Here is a 17,376-nt window from a genome sequence, read left to right on the forward strand (position 1 = left end):
GACAACTTAGTGCCACAAGAGAATTGTGGATATCACTGTTTATAGCATCACACAGGGACGCTAAGTTCAATAGAAAAGGCGACGTTTCTGACGTTTCTCTACCAATGAAACATATTAGCATTGTTTGTCAGAAGATATGCTTGAGCAGAGAGTGAATTTAAACTCCACGCATCCTGAAATTACTCTGAACTGCATGGCAATTTCCCAAGACACACTCAGAATAGGAAAGCTCTATGGCTTTAAATAAAAATTAGAAGAAACAAGCAACAGGTAATAGCCCTCACAGTGATTTATCTAGTAGACTTTTATTTCTTTTTAATAGCCTGTTCTTTCTTTAGAGGGATGTGTACATTAAGACAAAAAAAAAAAAAAAAAAAAAAAACTCAGATCATGTCAGCAACATTTTCTTAAGAGACGTTTAAAGCACATAAAATGCATCTCCAACTTCAAGCCCATTTCGAGCATTTATTTCAATGCTACCAGAACACAATGCTGCTGCTGTGCAAATTCCTCTTTTACTGCATGGAACAGGAGGCCTAATAAAATCCATTTTTAAACTTTGTCTCCCAATTAAAAATAGAGACTAGTGCTCTCTAGGGAATTTGAAGGAACATTTTCTTTGAGTTCTAGATCATGAGATCTATTTTCCATCTCAAAGTCAGTGGATGCCAATAACCTTGACTCCAGTCAATGAGGACTAGAGAGGAACTTGAGTTAAAGATTTCCTATCACAGCATCTTCTTTCACAGCTTACACAGAAAGCCCTGGAGCACTATAGGAAATGCTGTCCCTCCTGGGGAAAGGGGTTTGATCACGGCCACTTGGGACGAGATGAGTGATCGATGTGTGCTGGCTGTTTTGTACAGCGATGATTTTGAGCACTTTTCATTCAAAGGGTTAGAGATTTTCATCCGCTGCGTAGACGCTGAGTACACTCAATGCCTACAATGAAATGAAACAGTAGGAGGAGGTTTCACTGCATCTGCAGGAAACACTGTTCAGCCAAACAGCAAGACAGAACAGCAAGTTCTCTTTAGACTTCCAAAAAAAAAAAAAAAAAAAAAAAAAAAAAAAAAAAAAAAAAAGTGAGTTTTCTCTGCCTCCCATTTCATCTAAGATCTTGTGAGTATTACAGGTCCACATCAATAAAATGCAAATCAGAGAGAAGTTTTAAGTGACCTTTCAAAATCAAAAGGAATTCGGCATCAATGATTTTTAACTAGCATTTTTAACTTTCAGGATTTTGTTGCAATTAAACCATTTTCTGGAACAACTGCTTATCTTTTCTTGATTATGTTTTAAATTCCAACTGCTTCTGTCATAGCAATTCAGCTGAAAGAAAAGTTCAAAAAAAATGTAGGCATGCCTACTCGAGCCATTCAAAGGCCAACAAGTAAGCACTGATAGAGATATCATATACGCTATATGTTTATAGTTACACTAACTATATATTTGATATGTTATCAGTATAATATATATACTCATATATATTAAGCACTCAGTAAGATGCTTGCCAAGTTCTAAATGATCTGAATACCTCATTTTTGATCACCTGCAGTTTGCAGAATACTACCACCTCTCTGCTTTCACACCACTTCTCTACCAACAGGCTGATCCCGTTGTACTCCATGTGAACTGCTGTTGAAAGACACACTTATGCCTGCATTTTAGCATGTCAGGCTGGAGCTGACTTGCAAGAATGACTTTAAGACCTTCTCCTTTCTCTCTATAGAAAGTACAATACATTATTAAAAGGAAAGGTAATTTATAAGAACCTGAATTTATTCTTAAACAATAGAGTATCTGACTTCTACAGCTGAAAATCCAGGTTGACAACACATTCAGCCTCCACTCCTGTTACTATCTAAATAAACAGCAGGGCAGATTGTCAACATGGCTTTTCAGCCTTAACTCTTTTTTTTTTTTTTTTTTTTTTTTTTTTAAGCTTAAGCCAGACACTTCACTATTTCTTACATGTTAGCTTATGTTCCTTAGTGGAATTTCTTTCTCTGTCATGTTTTGTTTTGCTTTTTCCTTTTCTTTCCGTGGTATATAAAATAATAAAGCCTAACAAATAATACTAATTCTTTCAATTTCTACACACTCTTAAGCAGTGTTTTAACTACCCAATTGTTCCATAATACAACCTAACAGCTTCAGGCAATACAATATTAAGAAATGTGTGTTTTTTTAATGAATAAAAATAAAATTAGAGATTATAACAAGTGATGAGGGATAAAAAAAAAAAAAAAAGAAAAAAAGCACTAAACAGCACCTTTCAATCTGTAAATGATCAGGGTCTTCAGAGCACAGCCCTGTGCTCCTATACTTCATGACAGACTCAAGTCACCAGCCTCTGCATGCACTAAAACCCACTCAAATATTAGTTCTGTCAAAGAGAGAACTTTTCATACCTAAGTTGGAGGAGTTTGGTTTGTGTGACAGCTATGGGGCTTGACCAGTTCCTGCTGCCCATCCTACAAAGAAGCTAATTTCTAAAGCTTAGAAGAGGAAAGTCACTGAGATGTCCAGTGGTGAAAGCATGTGCCTATTTGTGTCTGATTTTCACTACTGTATATTATAAGCCCTACACAGCATCTCTCTCTCCAACAGAGGAACTAAGTCCAAGGCCACCTGTGCCAGCAGCATATCCCAGACCACCTCCTGCTCTCTGAAGCTGAGCGATGGGGACAGGACGCAGAGCCTTTCCCAGCTAAGCTGCTGCAGAGGAGCTGGGTTACATTTCAGCTTCTCAGAGGCACAGGCTAAACGGAGTTTTGCCATGCTGGCAGAGGAACCCCCCAGGCTCTCTGACTGTCGATGCCTGCCTTTACCCACAGCCTCCCCCAGCACCTGCACTGCCTTCCCATCCCAGAATATGCTGCTTGCCAAGACAACAGCAGTGATGAGGCTGGCTGCAGCCCCCTGCTCCTCTCCAGCATGAGGGGAAGCCTCTGCCCCCGTAGCAGAGAGGAGTTGCTGGCAGGATCTGCAGGCAAGCTGGGTCCTTAAGCAGCAGGGAACACAGCTATGGGCAGGGATATAGGGCCAGGAGCTTACTCAGGCTTGGCTCCCAGCCATGGTAGGATGGTGCCTGGCAGAACATTACAGTGATGGTGTTACCTTCAGACACCTACTCTGCCTTTGAAGAGGCTTAGAAACCTGTCCGGCTTTCAGGTTTTCCATAGCAGAGTTCAGTACAACCCACAAGCATATGGTGCCATTTTCCCAGACTGCTACATCTTGGCTAGCTCATTTTTAGGAGTGCAAAAGGTGCTCTCTGTCATTACAAAACCGCTTTATGCATCTCAACTGCCTGCCACAAGGATGTTTTCCTAATGCCTGGGCAATTGCAATTACTGCTAATGATGCAATTACCACCACCACCCTGATTTGTCCTCACCTTTCCTGGCTTGTTATTTCACTCATCTGCTAAATCTGGTTTTCTAAAGAGCAAGTTTCCAAGGCTGTACAGTTATATGTGTCTAACATAATAAGGATGCAACTTGGTTGTGATTACTTCATTTAAGGGGTAAATATTGATGCTCTGCCACAGAGCTATACTAATAAGAGCCCCAAGCTGATTTGGCCCTTTTCCTTTTGACCTTAGCAACACAAAGCACAAACAACATTTTCAAGTAAACAGCAACATTCCTTAGAAGTCAGTCTTCTTCCTTTTTACTCTTTTTACTACCTGAAATGCTTCACTTTTTGCATATCATATTGCCTGTTTGTCAGTGCAATTTGCTATGTCACTTTTGGGTGAAGTAAAAGAGCAAGCTGGCTGCATTTGTCCCCCCCAAAAAACACATACCTACCCAAGGCCAAAACAAAAACAAAAAACAAAAACAAAACAAAACAAAAAAAAGTGGGTCTATATCTTAGCATTGAAGCTGGATAACAAGAATGGCAAAAAAGTAGTTGCATCCTACCTCTGTATGTTGAAACTACAATTTTCTTATGCTCCAAAACAGTGGTCTTTGAAAATAATGATTACAAGTGCTGGCAGCAGTTTCAGATGATTAAAAAAAAAAAAAGAAAAAAAAAAAAAAGCATTTCCACTTGAGATGAAGTTTACCAATCATGCTGCTTAAACCAAGCATCTCTGTATTTGAATTTTGGACTTGTTATTTTCTGGATACAAAAGGAGTAAAGGGAAAGCTGCATTGCACCTATCAGAATTATCAGCAATTGCAAGTGGTTTCCCAGGGAGGATCTTAGAGATGGTGATTCAGACTTACAGCACTTCCAAGCAGGGCAGGATTCAGGCAAGACCATCTTTCAGAAACACTGAAAAGCATGGCAAGCCAGCAGGCAGGCAGGAGGAGTATTCTGGATGCCTATTTATATGCACTGCAAACACTTCCATGCAGTTTTCCTCCTGCTCGTGCCAGTTGTCTTAAGAGAGAGCTCAAGGGAAGTGAAGCCAGCTGTGCCAGCTCTAGCAAGGGCAGCCCAGACAGAGCTCCGTGCCCAGATGCACGACATAAGAGATCATCTGTGAAAAGTCAGTTTGCAAGCAATCAGCAAGGGAGCCCCAGTGCACTGGTGGACAGTGCAAACCCACTGCACAAAGCTACAGGCCAAGCTGTATGCAGAGTCATAAAGCAGAAGCAGAAACCGGGCTTTTCTTAAAGATACCAGCTCTCACTCTCTGCCTCAGGGCAACTACTTCACAGCAGCTGTAACAAGTTAAGGACTAACTGCTAGGGATGTGGATAAACACGCTGGAAGAGGTCCATGTGCAAGCTATTCAGTGGTATCCTGAGGACCAGATGAGAAAGATCACTTACAAGGCAAGTCCCCAACTAGCTGACATTTAGAGAGAATGTGAAGTCAGGACACTGGAGACCGAGCTGCAGCATCAAGGCACAAAGTGGCTGGTGCAAAGGGTAACCAGCCACAACTAATAGAGCAGCCTCCAGGAAAAGTTGCCCCAAAAAAACTGTTACTAGACAGGGAGACATCAAGGGCAATAAAAATAAAAAAGCCCTGAAGTATACATATGTAAAACCTCCTCAACTAGCAATGAATGGAGATTTTTCTTCCTTTACTTTTTCCAAGAGTTAAAGAATAGTGACCACTCATCACCGGCCCCTGCAATGGAGAGGAGAAACTTGGTTCCAGCAGAATAAGAAGTTTCTGCTTGCTGTATGTATAACGATTTTTAAAAATAAATTTTTGCTGTACCAAAATAAGATCATCCATCATAAGAATTCCTAGCATATTAACAGAACAAATTTGTTACTGGAAAATGGTTAAGGTGTTCTCACCAAATCTGAATACAAGGAAACTCCCACCAAAGTGGTCCTCTTTGCTTCTCAGACATTTTAGTATTCTTACCAAGTGATCGATTGCTCATTGGTAGTTTAGATTACGCTACGTAATAGTAGATTATAATATTACTAGTGTAATCAAGTCATGTCCCTAAGGATATTGTTGCAACAATGCTGGAAGAGGGGTTTTTCGACTAAAAATCTCCATCTGAGACTGTTGTTTCTACCAATTCTTGATGCCAGGTGAACATAGATAAAGACTGGCTGAAGAAAACTTGTGCAAGTCATCACTAGGTACTGCTGGGGGTGAGTCCACACCCTAGGACAGTACCTGAAACTACCTGAATACATGTTTTTCAGTACACTACTAGCCTGGAAAGAGAAATGTAGTTTAGTATTCTCTCAGCCTGCTGAAAGGAGAGAAAAAGCATTAGATTGGTCTTCTGACAACATGAAGCATGAACAGCTTGAGGAATTAGTGTTGGTCATCGATATATCTACCAGAGGAATCCATGACTGCTGAGAGTGGAGTAGTTCATAAGCAATTCAGTCTACTGATCTAGTTAACAATTTGCTTCTGTGTGCAGGTTTTTTGGATGGTGCTCTCAGTAAGGTCACTTAAAACAGTACTGGGAAGCTTCCATAACACAATAGGTATTTGTGTGTGTGTGTGCAGTTTTTGTTGTTGTTATTGTTGTTGTTGTTTTTTGGGGGGGAGATATTCAGTGTAAATCTTAGTATTCACAGCTATTTAGCTGTGTTTCTTTAAGAAAAACACCTTTTCTGAGGTTCTATTAGCTCAGACAAGCTGGTTTGAAAGCCTGCTATCTTCTCGGAGTATGCAATTGAACATCTGCATAAAAATAAAGGCGCAGAAGCAATTACAGATACAGCAATGAATCATATAATACTTCAGAGTAGCCCACTAGGCTTCATAAAATAAATGCAGAGGAATTTGAACTCATTTAAGAGGTGTGGCTGTTCTTCCACTGCTGGTGAAGTCTCACCTTGACTATTGTGTGCAGCTCTGGGCTCCACAATGCAAAAAGGATGTTGAGGTCCATGAAAGCATCCAGAGGAGGGCAACAAAGCTGGCAAAAGGGTGGGAAGGGAGGATGCTTGGGTTGTCTGGTCTGGAGAAAAGGTGGCTTGGAGGAGACCCCACTGCTCTCCACAACTTCCTAGGAAGGGAGGTGCCAGTCTCTGCCCCCTGGCACCTTATGACAGAACAGGAGGCAACAGCAACAAGCTGAGCCAGGGGAGGTCTGGAGTGGAGAGTAAAAAACATTTCTTTACTGTGAGGGTGGTCAAACACTGGAACAGGCTTCCTAAGGAGGTGGTGCATGCTCCATGCCTGGCAGCGTTCAAAAGGCCTTTGAGAATGCCCTCATTAATATGCCTTCTCTTTTCATTAGCCCTGAAGTGCACAGGCAGTTGGACTTGGACTTTGTAGGTCCCTTCAAGCTGAACTATTCTATTAAATAACCAGCATTGGGAGTAGAACTGCCCTCTGTACACTAGTTTGGGATAGGAAGCAATAAACTATTTATTCCAGGCATTGTTTTGAATGATATCAACAAGATGTGTCCATGGGGGCTTTGCCCATCTCTTCCAGGCACCAGCCAGTACAGAACAACCTGCCCCTTTTCCTCTGAATATTTTTGTCCTCTCTAAATATAAATTCCACTGTGATTAAACTATTCAGACAACATGGGTGGAAAAGTGCCTTCCTGCTCACAGGTGAATAATGTAACAGTGCCTTGTGGTTTAGGGACAGCACTTCTGAACACAAAAAACTAGGGATGTTAGATAAAAATTTTTAAGCAAATAAATAAATAAAAAAGAATATGCATGCCTTACTACGGAAGAGGCCCTGCGACTGAAAAAGGAACCAGGGGGAAAAAAGTGGAATATATTCCTTCCCTTCCCTTCCCTTCCTTCTTTTTTTTTTTTTTTTTTTTTTTTGGGGGGGGGAGGGTTATGCAGGGTGGCTAAGGCTTTCACATAGTTCTATCCCTAGTTCATACATCATAACATATCTCTGGATTCTCTGAAAGGAAGTGGAAGATGAACTATTCCTCAGGGATGTAAGGAAGAAAGTATGGCAACACCCCAGCATGCTTCAATACACAGCAGTGGGTAATTAGTTTTGAAGAAGTGGCAGAATAAACCCAGAGCCTCAACTCACTGAAGTCTTCAAAAAGCTTTTTTACTGCCTAACTATGGTCTCTTTGCTCTTTCTGATACTTGTGGGCAGGTATATTCCCCTCCTATATACATGAAAGACTAAAGTATTTGGATTCCTACGAGGAAAAAACTTCTAGGTTTGCTTTCAGATTTTTATTAAAACAGATATACGACCTGGTGAAAGCAGTCTCTGCACCATTAGATAGTGCTACCCCTTTACCTTCGGGTCTTTGGTGCTATATTGTTATGGACAAGGATCAAGAATTTGAAGAATGTTAATTACTGCTGATACATATCAACAATTGCTACTTCTTGAATTCCAATAAGCTCTTTGATATCGACATGTGAATATTACAGGAAACATTCCCATCGAAATGACTAAAATGAGTGGCAAAAGAGGTTTGTATTATAATACCAGAACGGAAAGCATGTGGAGATCAGCAGTCAAGTATGATGAATAGGCTGAACAGGAAGCCATCCCAGCTCTTGCCAACTCAGTCCCTTTTGATCTAGGTTGCTCAGGAAATGTAGAGGCACATCCTTACCTCTCAAGCACATAAGGGGAAAGAGTGGAATTTGTTTGGGGGCCTGGAAGGAACTGAGGAAGTCATCTGGCAAACAGGGGAGGCGTTGCATCACGGCCATTCAGAAGTAAACAGGGCTTCAGGAGAACAGAACAACCAGCTTCCACTTTGCTGACTGTTTCAACCAACCACAATGTCTGCAGCTTTTGTCTTTCTTGCCAGCTTCTACTGATCATTTTTCCACGTTCACCACGTATCCACATTCTTCCTGGTACTTAACCAGGCCCATGCTTTTATGGCCTACCAACTGGAGAGGCCTGGTGTGCTGTTCACTTGCCAGAACAGAGGTTCTTCACCACTTCTCACCCCAGACCAGTTCTGACCAATATCTCGAAGTATAACTGAGCACTAGTTGCCACCATGCATGAAAAGAAGTGTCAGTAAAGCATCAAGTGTGACATCTAAACTTGAAGTCCTTGTCACCACTGCAGAAAGAGCAGTTGGGAACCACCCCTCCAGCTGCCTAATGGCTGCTGGCAAAGGCCACAAGGGCGTGGAAGCACCACCATCAGGTCGAGGGTCTTCTGTGCCGACTTAGCAGTCTCACTCTCAGTTCTTCCAAATCCAGTTGTACCACACTCCCATTAAGAAACCAGTACCATTTTTCCTAAGCACTCACCTGTTTTCCTATCCAAAGTAGCCCAAATCCCCATTATTTACATCTTTTTCTAATGGGAACTACTCGGATTCTGCTAACACCCAGTTGTTAAATATCCGTACAACCTGTATTACCACAATTGTAACAAACAGTCTCACAAATCCACTTTCCTGGTGACTGTAAGAACTCCATCCACATCCAGATTTACTATCAGTTGCCTCAGACAGTCACCTACTTGCAGAAGATGACAGTCATGGGTCATATTTCTTGTATACTTCCATGGTAACTGATGCATCCAGTCCCTCCCCTACACATGTAACATTTTGAACAAGATTGACTGATGAAAATCTGGATTTTTATTGTAAATTCAACTACACAGAGAGAGATTTTAATTCATAAACCCTGACAGAATAACCTGCATGACATTTGACAGTAACTTTTTTGGCTTTACCTAGCTAAGTCTTTTTTTTACTTTTTTTTTGGTGGGAGAAAGTGTGTTGGAGTGATGTTTTCACAAGAAAGTCTTAACAAGTATAGCATTATAGCTATTTATAAAATTGAATTCTGGTGTTGACAGTTTTTCCACAAGCTCAATGTTTTTTTATGATTAAGACTACTATGTTGAAGTCAGAAGTTCTATACTAACAAAATCACAGATGCTAACCAAAGTATTGCACTAAAAAGTATTGATATTCAGCACTATTACCTCAGATTAAAACAGCTAACATAGTTTTCCAGAGGTAGACAGGTTATCAACAGTAGGAGGGAATACAAAGCAAAACTGCATGCACTTCAAGTTACAACAGCAGCAGTCCCCATTTCCAGCTGCACAAATACATGCCCGCGTTAAAGTTTGCTGCATAAACCACCATGACCACTCTTCTGCTACTCTTGTCCATGCCAATAGACCCTGCTGAAGTTAATTTTCTGGAACTACAGTTATCATCGTAAGAGGGTTTGCATCAGAAACTGAGGCTGTGTTTATGTCAGACTCACAAATTTCTATTTCTTTATTGCTCAGCAGGAATAGGCAAACTCTTCTCAACAAAATTTAGTGGAACTGTTTAAGTTAAGCTCAAGGAGATTTATATGTGTTCAGAGATTTTTAGTTTGCTTTTTTTGCTAGCTTTATTTATTGGTTGATTTACAACTGGATACAGAGGGGAGGAAACACTTTCCCCATAATTTGTCTGGTTTCAGTCAAGATATGTTTGCAGTTGTAAAAGTCTGTGTCCATCAGCAGTGCAGCCCTCAGTGCTCTGCCCTTCATGTTGGATACTGTCCTGTGTTAGTTTTGCTGATGGTGGATTTTTAAATGGCTGTCATTCATTAGTAAGGGCACTGGGACAAAGATGATGATGATGATAATGACAGCTAAGAAATTAGAAAGATTCTATATATGGCTTTCAATGAAAGGTTAAAAAAAATAAAGTGAAGACTCACAAAACAAAAGATATGTCCTTAATAAGCGAATAACAGATCATTTCCCTATAGACACACCTTCAATATCGAAAATATTTAGAGCATTTGCTATAATACATAACTGTACGCACAAAGGAATAAGCGATTTTTAGCCAGCTTTCTTGTTTTACTTTATATGAAACTGCTAAGATGCAGAACAATGAATCTTCATGTTTAGCCATCTGCAGTCAGATGTTGTTACCAGCAATTTAGAAGCGACAGTTTTCATTAGCACACACGCGATGTCCCATCTAAATGTTCAAGTTAGACACTTTGTAGACAGCACTCTGTACATCCACATCATTACCCTTTAGTTGCCCAGTATGAGAAGATGCTGTGATGATTCAGGATTATAATTAAGCATGTACAGTTGGAGAATTACAGTCAATATATTTCAAACTAGGAGAATAGTAACCCTCCTATTCTGTCATTCAGACAGCAATCAGACTGATTTCAAACTGCAGTAAATAATCTCCTCTCCCCCTGAATTCGGTAAGAAGTGCAAGTTATCAGCATTCACGCAATCTAAGCAATTTCTGTTTAGCAACCTAAATTAATTTGAAAATGTTTACCTGCTGGGCCCAAACCTTGAGTAAATGACTTGTGACTTGAACAACGTCTTCCAGAACATAATTAAGAACATTCACTGGTAACAGAGCACTTAACAAGGCACCAGGGGGCCTACACGTAGCCAACAAATGGGGGAATTTCAATTAAGTTGTAACTTAACACAACCTATAAGCAAATAGCTGCTGAACAGGAAGATCAGCCAAAAAAAAAAAAAAAAGAGAGAGCGAGAGAAGAAGTAAGGGACAAGAGGTACTGCAAAGGAATATTTGGATAGATGCTGTAACTTATATATGGACAATTATTTTAAGCTCATCACATGTCTGGTTCAGCTGCTGAGCTCTTCTCTATTAGACTGTGCTATAAGCATGCCTTCATATGGCCTTCTTTTCTATACAGAGAAGCAGGCAGACAAAACAATACTAGCATCAACAAAGCACCCTTACAACAGAACATAAACCCCTGGACTTTGAGTTATGCAGAGGAAAGGTGTCAAAAATGTAAATATTGAAAACTTCTGCTTTTAAGAGTTACATCAGCACAGCCTTAGCTCCAGAGATTGGTGGAGACTTCCAAGAAGACTGCTGGAAAGCTGAAAAACTCACCCCAAGGCATCCAGCTAGCACATGGTCATAAATCAGCCCTGTGCCTGGAGTCCTCTCCACTCCCATCTATGCAATGCCTCAGTGTTTCTCAGCAGTGACCTAGCAGATTTTTGCTGCATGGTAGGAGCTTTACTAATTCTTTTGGGCTCAGTCTCATTTTGTGAAAAGATGCTGTGGCAATGACTATCAAGCTTATCAAATGCTATTTATTAACACCAAATAGCATCCTCGAAATTCTGCTAGAACTAGACGAGGGAAACCATTGTTTTAGACCTCCAACAGAAAGCAGAAAAACCTTAACTAGGAGGAAAAAAATAAAAAATAAAATAAAATCTGAAGTAGCAGGGAAAGAAAAGGCACTTTAAGGAAATACTGATATTTACAGTCAAATCTGTAATACTATGAAATTTACTCCTGCTTTACAGAGATTTTTATCATACACTTTCGCATGCAATTTGAAAAGAAGTCAATAACTATTCTATATAGTACACTATAAATTCCAGTCATAGAAAAAACAACTTAGCAACCTGAAGAGACATCCAAGACAAATCCCACCAGGGGGTCCAGCATCTAGCACAGAAATACTGAATGACTTTGGTTCTGACATAATTCCTTAAGGTTCCTTACCAAAGCACAGGAGCAAGTCTTCAACATTCACTCTTTCCCCCAAAACAAGTGTATCCTACACAGAAATGTAATACAGAAAAGTATGTGCTACATAACATCTTTACGCATGCACCCTTTTTCAAAGGTTAAGCAGTGTTCCAAGAATTCATTAACTAATGCTTGTAAAAGTTTTGAAGATGAACATTACTAGATAAGGATAGCTGTTATGTTCCAAGGACGAACAAGTATCTAGCAGCTTTGTGCTGCACAGTAAGAGCTTTACGAATTCTTTTGGGCTCAGTCTTGTTTCATGAAAAGATGTTGGGGCAAGGACATAATACTTTTCAAGCTCACCAAATGCTATTTACTGTTACAGAAACATAATGGCAAGGAAGGTTCTGGGGAAAAAAAAAAAAAAAAAGTTTAAAAAATAAAGTTATTTTTCCATTTAAATCTTACACCAAACTTCCACTGACAATATATATCGTTGATGGATAGAAACATCAATTTCATCTATGACTGACATTGTATCTTTGGTACTTCCACCAGCCTTGTAATTCTGCTCATTGGTGACAGACATCCACCTCTCTACCTATATAACAAAACTGAATTGAAACAGGTCTGCATTAGTTGTCACTTGAATTTATTACAACATAAAACTCAACAATAAAGCAATGCATCTGTTCAGAAGACAGATAGGAAAATGTTAATGTTGCTGCAAAGACCCAAACCGTGTAAATGCAGAATGATTTCTGACTGCAGCAAGAGAACACGGACATGCTAAGAACATCCTAATTTGAACTGATCAGCAGGCAGCTAGCTCCTCTCCAACAGCAAGGACTCGCAATTTATCACACTTCCCTCAGTCTGTTCTTTAAACAGACAGAAAAATGGTATAGGAACCTGCAAATGCATCTCCTAACAATTGGCGCTAATTACCATTCAGGCTCCTGCTCCTATCACAGCTGCTCAAGGATAATTATTGTTAATGAAAGTGGTGGTTGCAGGCTTCTTGGCTCTGCTAAGTAGCCTTATAATAACAGACTGCCGAATGCATTTGGCATTCTGTGCACCTTGCCACAGAGGAACAGTATTGATCCACGCACCACAGCATCGCATTCAGACTAAGGAATTCATTTGCGAAAAACATATGATACACTCAAAAGCAGAGGAAAACATCACTCTCCAAGACCAGACAGCTTCTCAGTGCCAAGATGCTGTCTGAAAGGCAGCCTGCCCACACGACAGCACAATTCCTTAACACGAGCCCATTTCAAGTGACAGAAAAGTAATGCTCTTGTTTACAGAACAGCTAGGTGAGAGAGATGCTAGCGAGCTTATGGAGGGTTGCGACAGACCCTGACCTCTTCGGCCACTTCTGTGTAAGGCAAGTTTCACCCCTACAGCTATACTACTATATTACAGCAAAAAAATTGCTCACTGTGAAGATGTGGTTCATGGGGACAAACTGGTGATTTTTGTCATCAGGAGCTATTCCAGCTCAAGTGTTCCCTCAGCTTTATGTCGGCTCTTTTGGCAAAAGCACCCTTCGCCATGAGCTCTTCATCCTGATTGTCACTGGCACAGCAACCTGACCTGCGAATCTCACCTCTGCCCAGCAGCACTTTGTTGTGCAGACCCTGCCTGAGTAGGCACTGACAGTGGTCACCAACAGCTGTCCACAGCGGGTGTAAGTGTCCCATCCACCTGATCACGCTCACAGTTCACATACATAATTATTTTTTACTGTGAAAACAGAGAATGATCCCAGGAAACACCAAAATCCATTCTGCTTACATTCCATGCTGGAAGTATTTCTGAAGACTTCAGAGGAACTGAAGTGAAACTGGAGTCAACAGCACTATTTTGGTGCAAGAGACATCAGTAACAAGCCATATTAAATTTTCACCTCCAGAAAAATACTATCAATATTTCCTTATCAAGATCTTTTTCTGTGATGGCTTTTCTTTACACAGAAAGTGTGGGTGGCAGCATCAGACTTGCTTACATTTTTGATAGGGAGTGATTCTCATTTGGTTTTGGAGAAATAATGGAAAACTAAGCCTGCTCACTTTCTGTTTCTCATAACCATGCATGTAACCAACAAAGACAAGCCAACCTCAAGATGCAGTAGCGCACAACAGAGCTGGGAGTTGATATGGAACATTTCCAGAAACTGAGCCTTGTTTTTGCAGGGAGGGAAGCATCCTGAGGAATTAACAGAATAAAAGAAATATTAGACAATTTCATATCATATTGAGCTTTTCAGATACATTGTGCCCCGATTGTTTTTCAGTTTGAAGTTACATAGTTAGTGATAATAATATCAAGACAGAGCAGAATGACAAAGAAATGGAGACAAAGTAGAAAGATAATTAGACAAAATGTGAAGTACACTGGACAGTCACTAAGGTGAGCTGATAAGATGGAGATACACAAATAATTTATTCAAAATAACAGAAGCTAGAGATGAGGAACTTCTCTGAGACCAGGAAGAGTTTCTGATTTGACAAGGAAGTGATCATCAGGATGCAAGCAGAAGATACTGGGGAAAGTGATAAAGAGAAATACAAATCAAGAATGTGGAGGATTTGGGGAACCTTGCAGGCTTTTTTTTTTTTTTTTTTTTTTTAATGAATGTGAAAATCATTAAGTCCTATCGTTATTGAGATGAAGTGATATTTTTGCCTCAAAATCTAAAAAAAGAAAAGGAATAAATACTATGATGAACAGCTAAGAACACAAAGTCAATAAAAACACTGGTTCAGAGCATATCTGATCAATACACCAGCTACTGTTATAAATAACATTTTAGAGAGAAGACTATTCTGCTTTTCTCATTTTGCATACGATAATTCTCAGTAATGTCGAAATTCGTGTTTATGTGGCAGTCACCCATTACTGGCCATGTTATATCCCTGCCTTCGGAAAATTCGAGTACTGGCTGACAATAGGAGCTATAGTAATCACACAGTTGTTTTGATGCAGCATTGCAGGTTTTTCACGTGTCCATGTTTGGCTTCCAGTTGTATTCAGAGTTTTGCCTATATAGATGCCTAGGAGAGTGGTCTCTAATTGCACAGAATTTGATTACCTCATTGCTAACTTTTGTATACACACCTAAAGCACTGAGGTTTATGGTTAATATATAACTCTGCAAGTACCTATTCTGATATCATTTCTTGATACTATGGAAACCTTTGGGAGCCAACTCAATTCAACTCAGTTCCCTGCTGTTCCCTACATATGTAGGTGAAAACATATCATAATAAGAGCCCATGTTCCAAATAAGTTATAATTGGAGGCCCCACAGACTCTAGTTTCCTATGACTGTTGAATTCCAGCATCAAGATTATGCGTTGTCACCTACAGGATTAAATAAATAAATACCCAATTTGTAACTAAAGTTAAATACAAGTCTCTTGAATTAAGATCATACCTGTAATGCCCACAACAAAAACAAAAAGGAATTCAAAATCAGTGGTAGGAATCCAGTCTTGATGCTCCTTCCAGTGCTTGCATGCTAAGTGTTCTCAAAGTACTGGATGACCTCAGTAGGAAGTAACATGATTAAATTGCAAAGCACTTCCATTTTTTACAACATACAAAGGAGACACTGCACGCAATGTAGTGCAACAGAAACAAACTGTGTCTTAATTTTGTAGTTCCTTGCTATGGTAAATTTATATTCATCTTTGCTACAATTTATAAAAAAGATTTGAACGCTATTCCAAATCCCTCTCCTGTGCTTCAGACAAATATTTTGTGCTTTAAGCACTTAAGGATGTGCACGTACAAGCACACCCACCCCTGTTTAGAAAGAACTTACTCTGATCTGAGAGTACCTGCACTGAAGTCTTTTTCTTTCTCTGAACCAAGCTGTCGACCGACTGACTGACTGGCTGACAGAACTTTCTTTGCTGTCCCTTGGAGATTAACAGGTTTTCTCTGATTCTCCTCAATTACAGGCATAAGAAATCCCCAAGTCCTCTCACATTCACGCCATCCATCCAGCATGACAGCCTTCGCCTGCTATGGGGAAGGAAAAGAGGAAAGAGGATCTTTACACTTGCCGGGTTCCGTGCACAGGGTGATGTGTGACATAGCCACCCAGTCCTCAATAAAGATCAGCTACTCCACTGCACTCAATTTGCTTCCCACCAGCTGTAACAAACGTCACTTTACTTTTCCCGTGATTTCTCTTCTCTAGGGGAGAAAATAACAACCCGAACTAAATTGGGACTGCTGGTAGGAAGCCACAAAGTCCAAACAACAGAGAGACCCAATGATCTTTCCTTTAACCTTATTCCCTCCTGTAGCCCTTTCACAAAGGCTGGTGATCTGAGAAGTGAGACGTAACCTGCAGATCTCGACATTATTCAGCTGATGGAAAATTCTCCCTTGAAGCCCTCATGCACTTACTACTTCAGTCACAGCCTTACCTGATTTGAACGGCAATGGATTAAAATTAAAGGATCGACAGCACTCCAAATTACAGTCTTCGGTGTCAGCTAAGTGTAATGCAGGGCAATAGCTTGAGTCCACTCATCTGTTCTTCAATTAGCGTAATTCTCATTTGGAGAGCACCCACCCTTAATCTCAGTGAAAGGCTCTGCTGCTTTGTCTCCCTGCCAGGCCACTTGGCCTTCGTACAGGTATCAGCACTCTACAAATGGGGAATGGGGGCTTCTAGGATAAGAAGGAAGGGGTACCTGGTTTATTTTACTACACAAATGCCTAGCTTCATCAAGGTCTCTGTGCTCAGCCACACAAGTAGAAGGGCCCTGCTTCGTGACACTACCTGAGCTTGATTCAACACATTTTAATTATTGCTAAAATCAAATAAGCAGCATGCTATTTCTGTCTCCGGGGAGAGACAGCAATTTACATCTCCAAAAATATATGTATATAATTCACAGCAAAATTAAAGTCCCAGTGAGTATAATAATTTTCTAAAATATACCCACTGCTGTCAATCAACCAAAGCCTATCTAAACCATTCTCTAATGCACCAGATAATTTAAACACTAGAATATCCTTTAAAATCCCATAGAATAAATACAATACCTCATCCAAGACAAAGTGATTATCATTTTCATTTCACTTCTTAGACAGTTCCTAATAGGGTCTATTCTTCTAATATATGTGTGCAACATCCATTAAGGATAATGAGAACAATGCACATGAATCAAAAGCGAGACTTGCAATTCACGTTTGCTGTTATGGACCAGACCATAACCTCCTTTACAACACAAGGCTAGCTAATTCAGCTGAGCAAAGTTACTCTAGACTTTGGCAAATGAAAATAGATGAGAATCCTACCCTAGATTGCTAGTATTTACATAAGATTAAGTAGATCAAATATTTCATGAAATAGCTTGATAGGAAGCTCAAAAGTCTGTGCGCAATACAGAGAAATAAATGAAAATATCGTTACCGTCTGAAGACAAGAGAATACAAATCTACTGCAGGTTTGCATCTCAATAGACAGT

At 40.1% G+C, this 17,376-nt stretch overlaps 1 protein-coding gene across 12 annotated transcripts in view; it reads right to left on the bottom strand.

Moving 5' to 3' along the window:
- Nucleotides 1-17,376, bottom strand: part of SORCS2 (sortilin related VPS10 domain containing receptor 2) — a gene marked incomplete at its 5' end in the record, with an annotated part of 570,927 nt that overhangs the window by 404,383 nt on the left and 149,168 nt on the right. The window contains one exon of one of the 12 annotated variants that reach the window (XM_084517068.1): nt 4,242-4,360. The exons of the other annotated variants lie outside the window; for them this stretch is intronic. Coding sequence (XP_084373194.1) covers nt 4,242-4,301 — 60 coding nt within the window. Of the gene's footprint in view, nt 1-4,241; nt 4,361-17,376 lie in introns of those variants that run through there. 12 annotated transcript variants of the gene reach the window in all.

This window comes from Aythya ferina (genome assembly GCF_964211825.1).
Source record: "Aythya ferina genome assembly, chromosome: 4".
In the NCBI taxonomy this organism is placed as follows: Eukaryota; Metazoa; Chordata; class Aves; order Anseriformes; family Anatidae; genus Aythya; species Aythya ferina.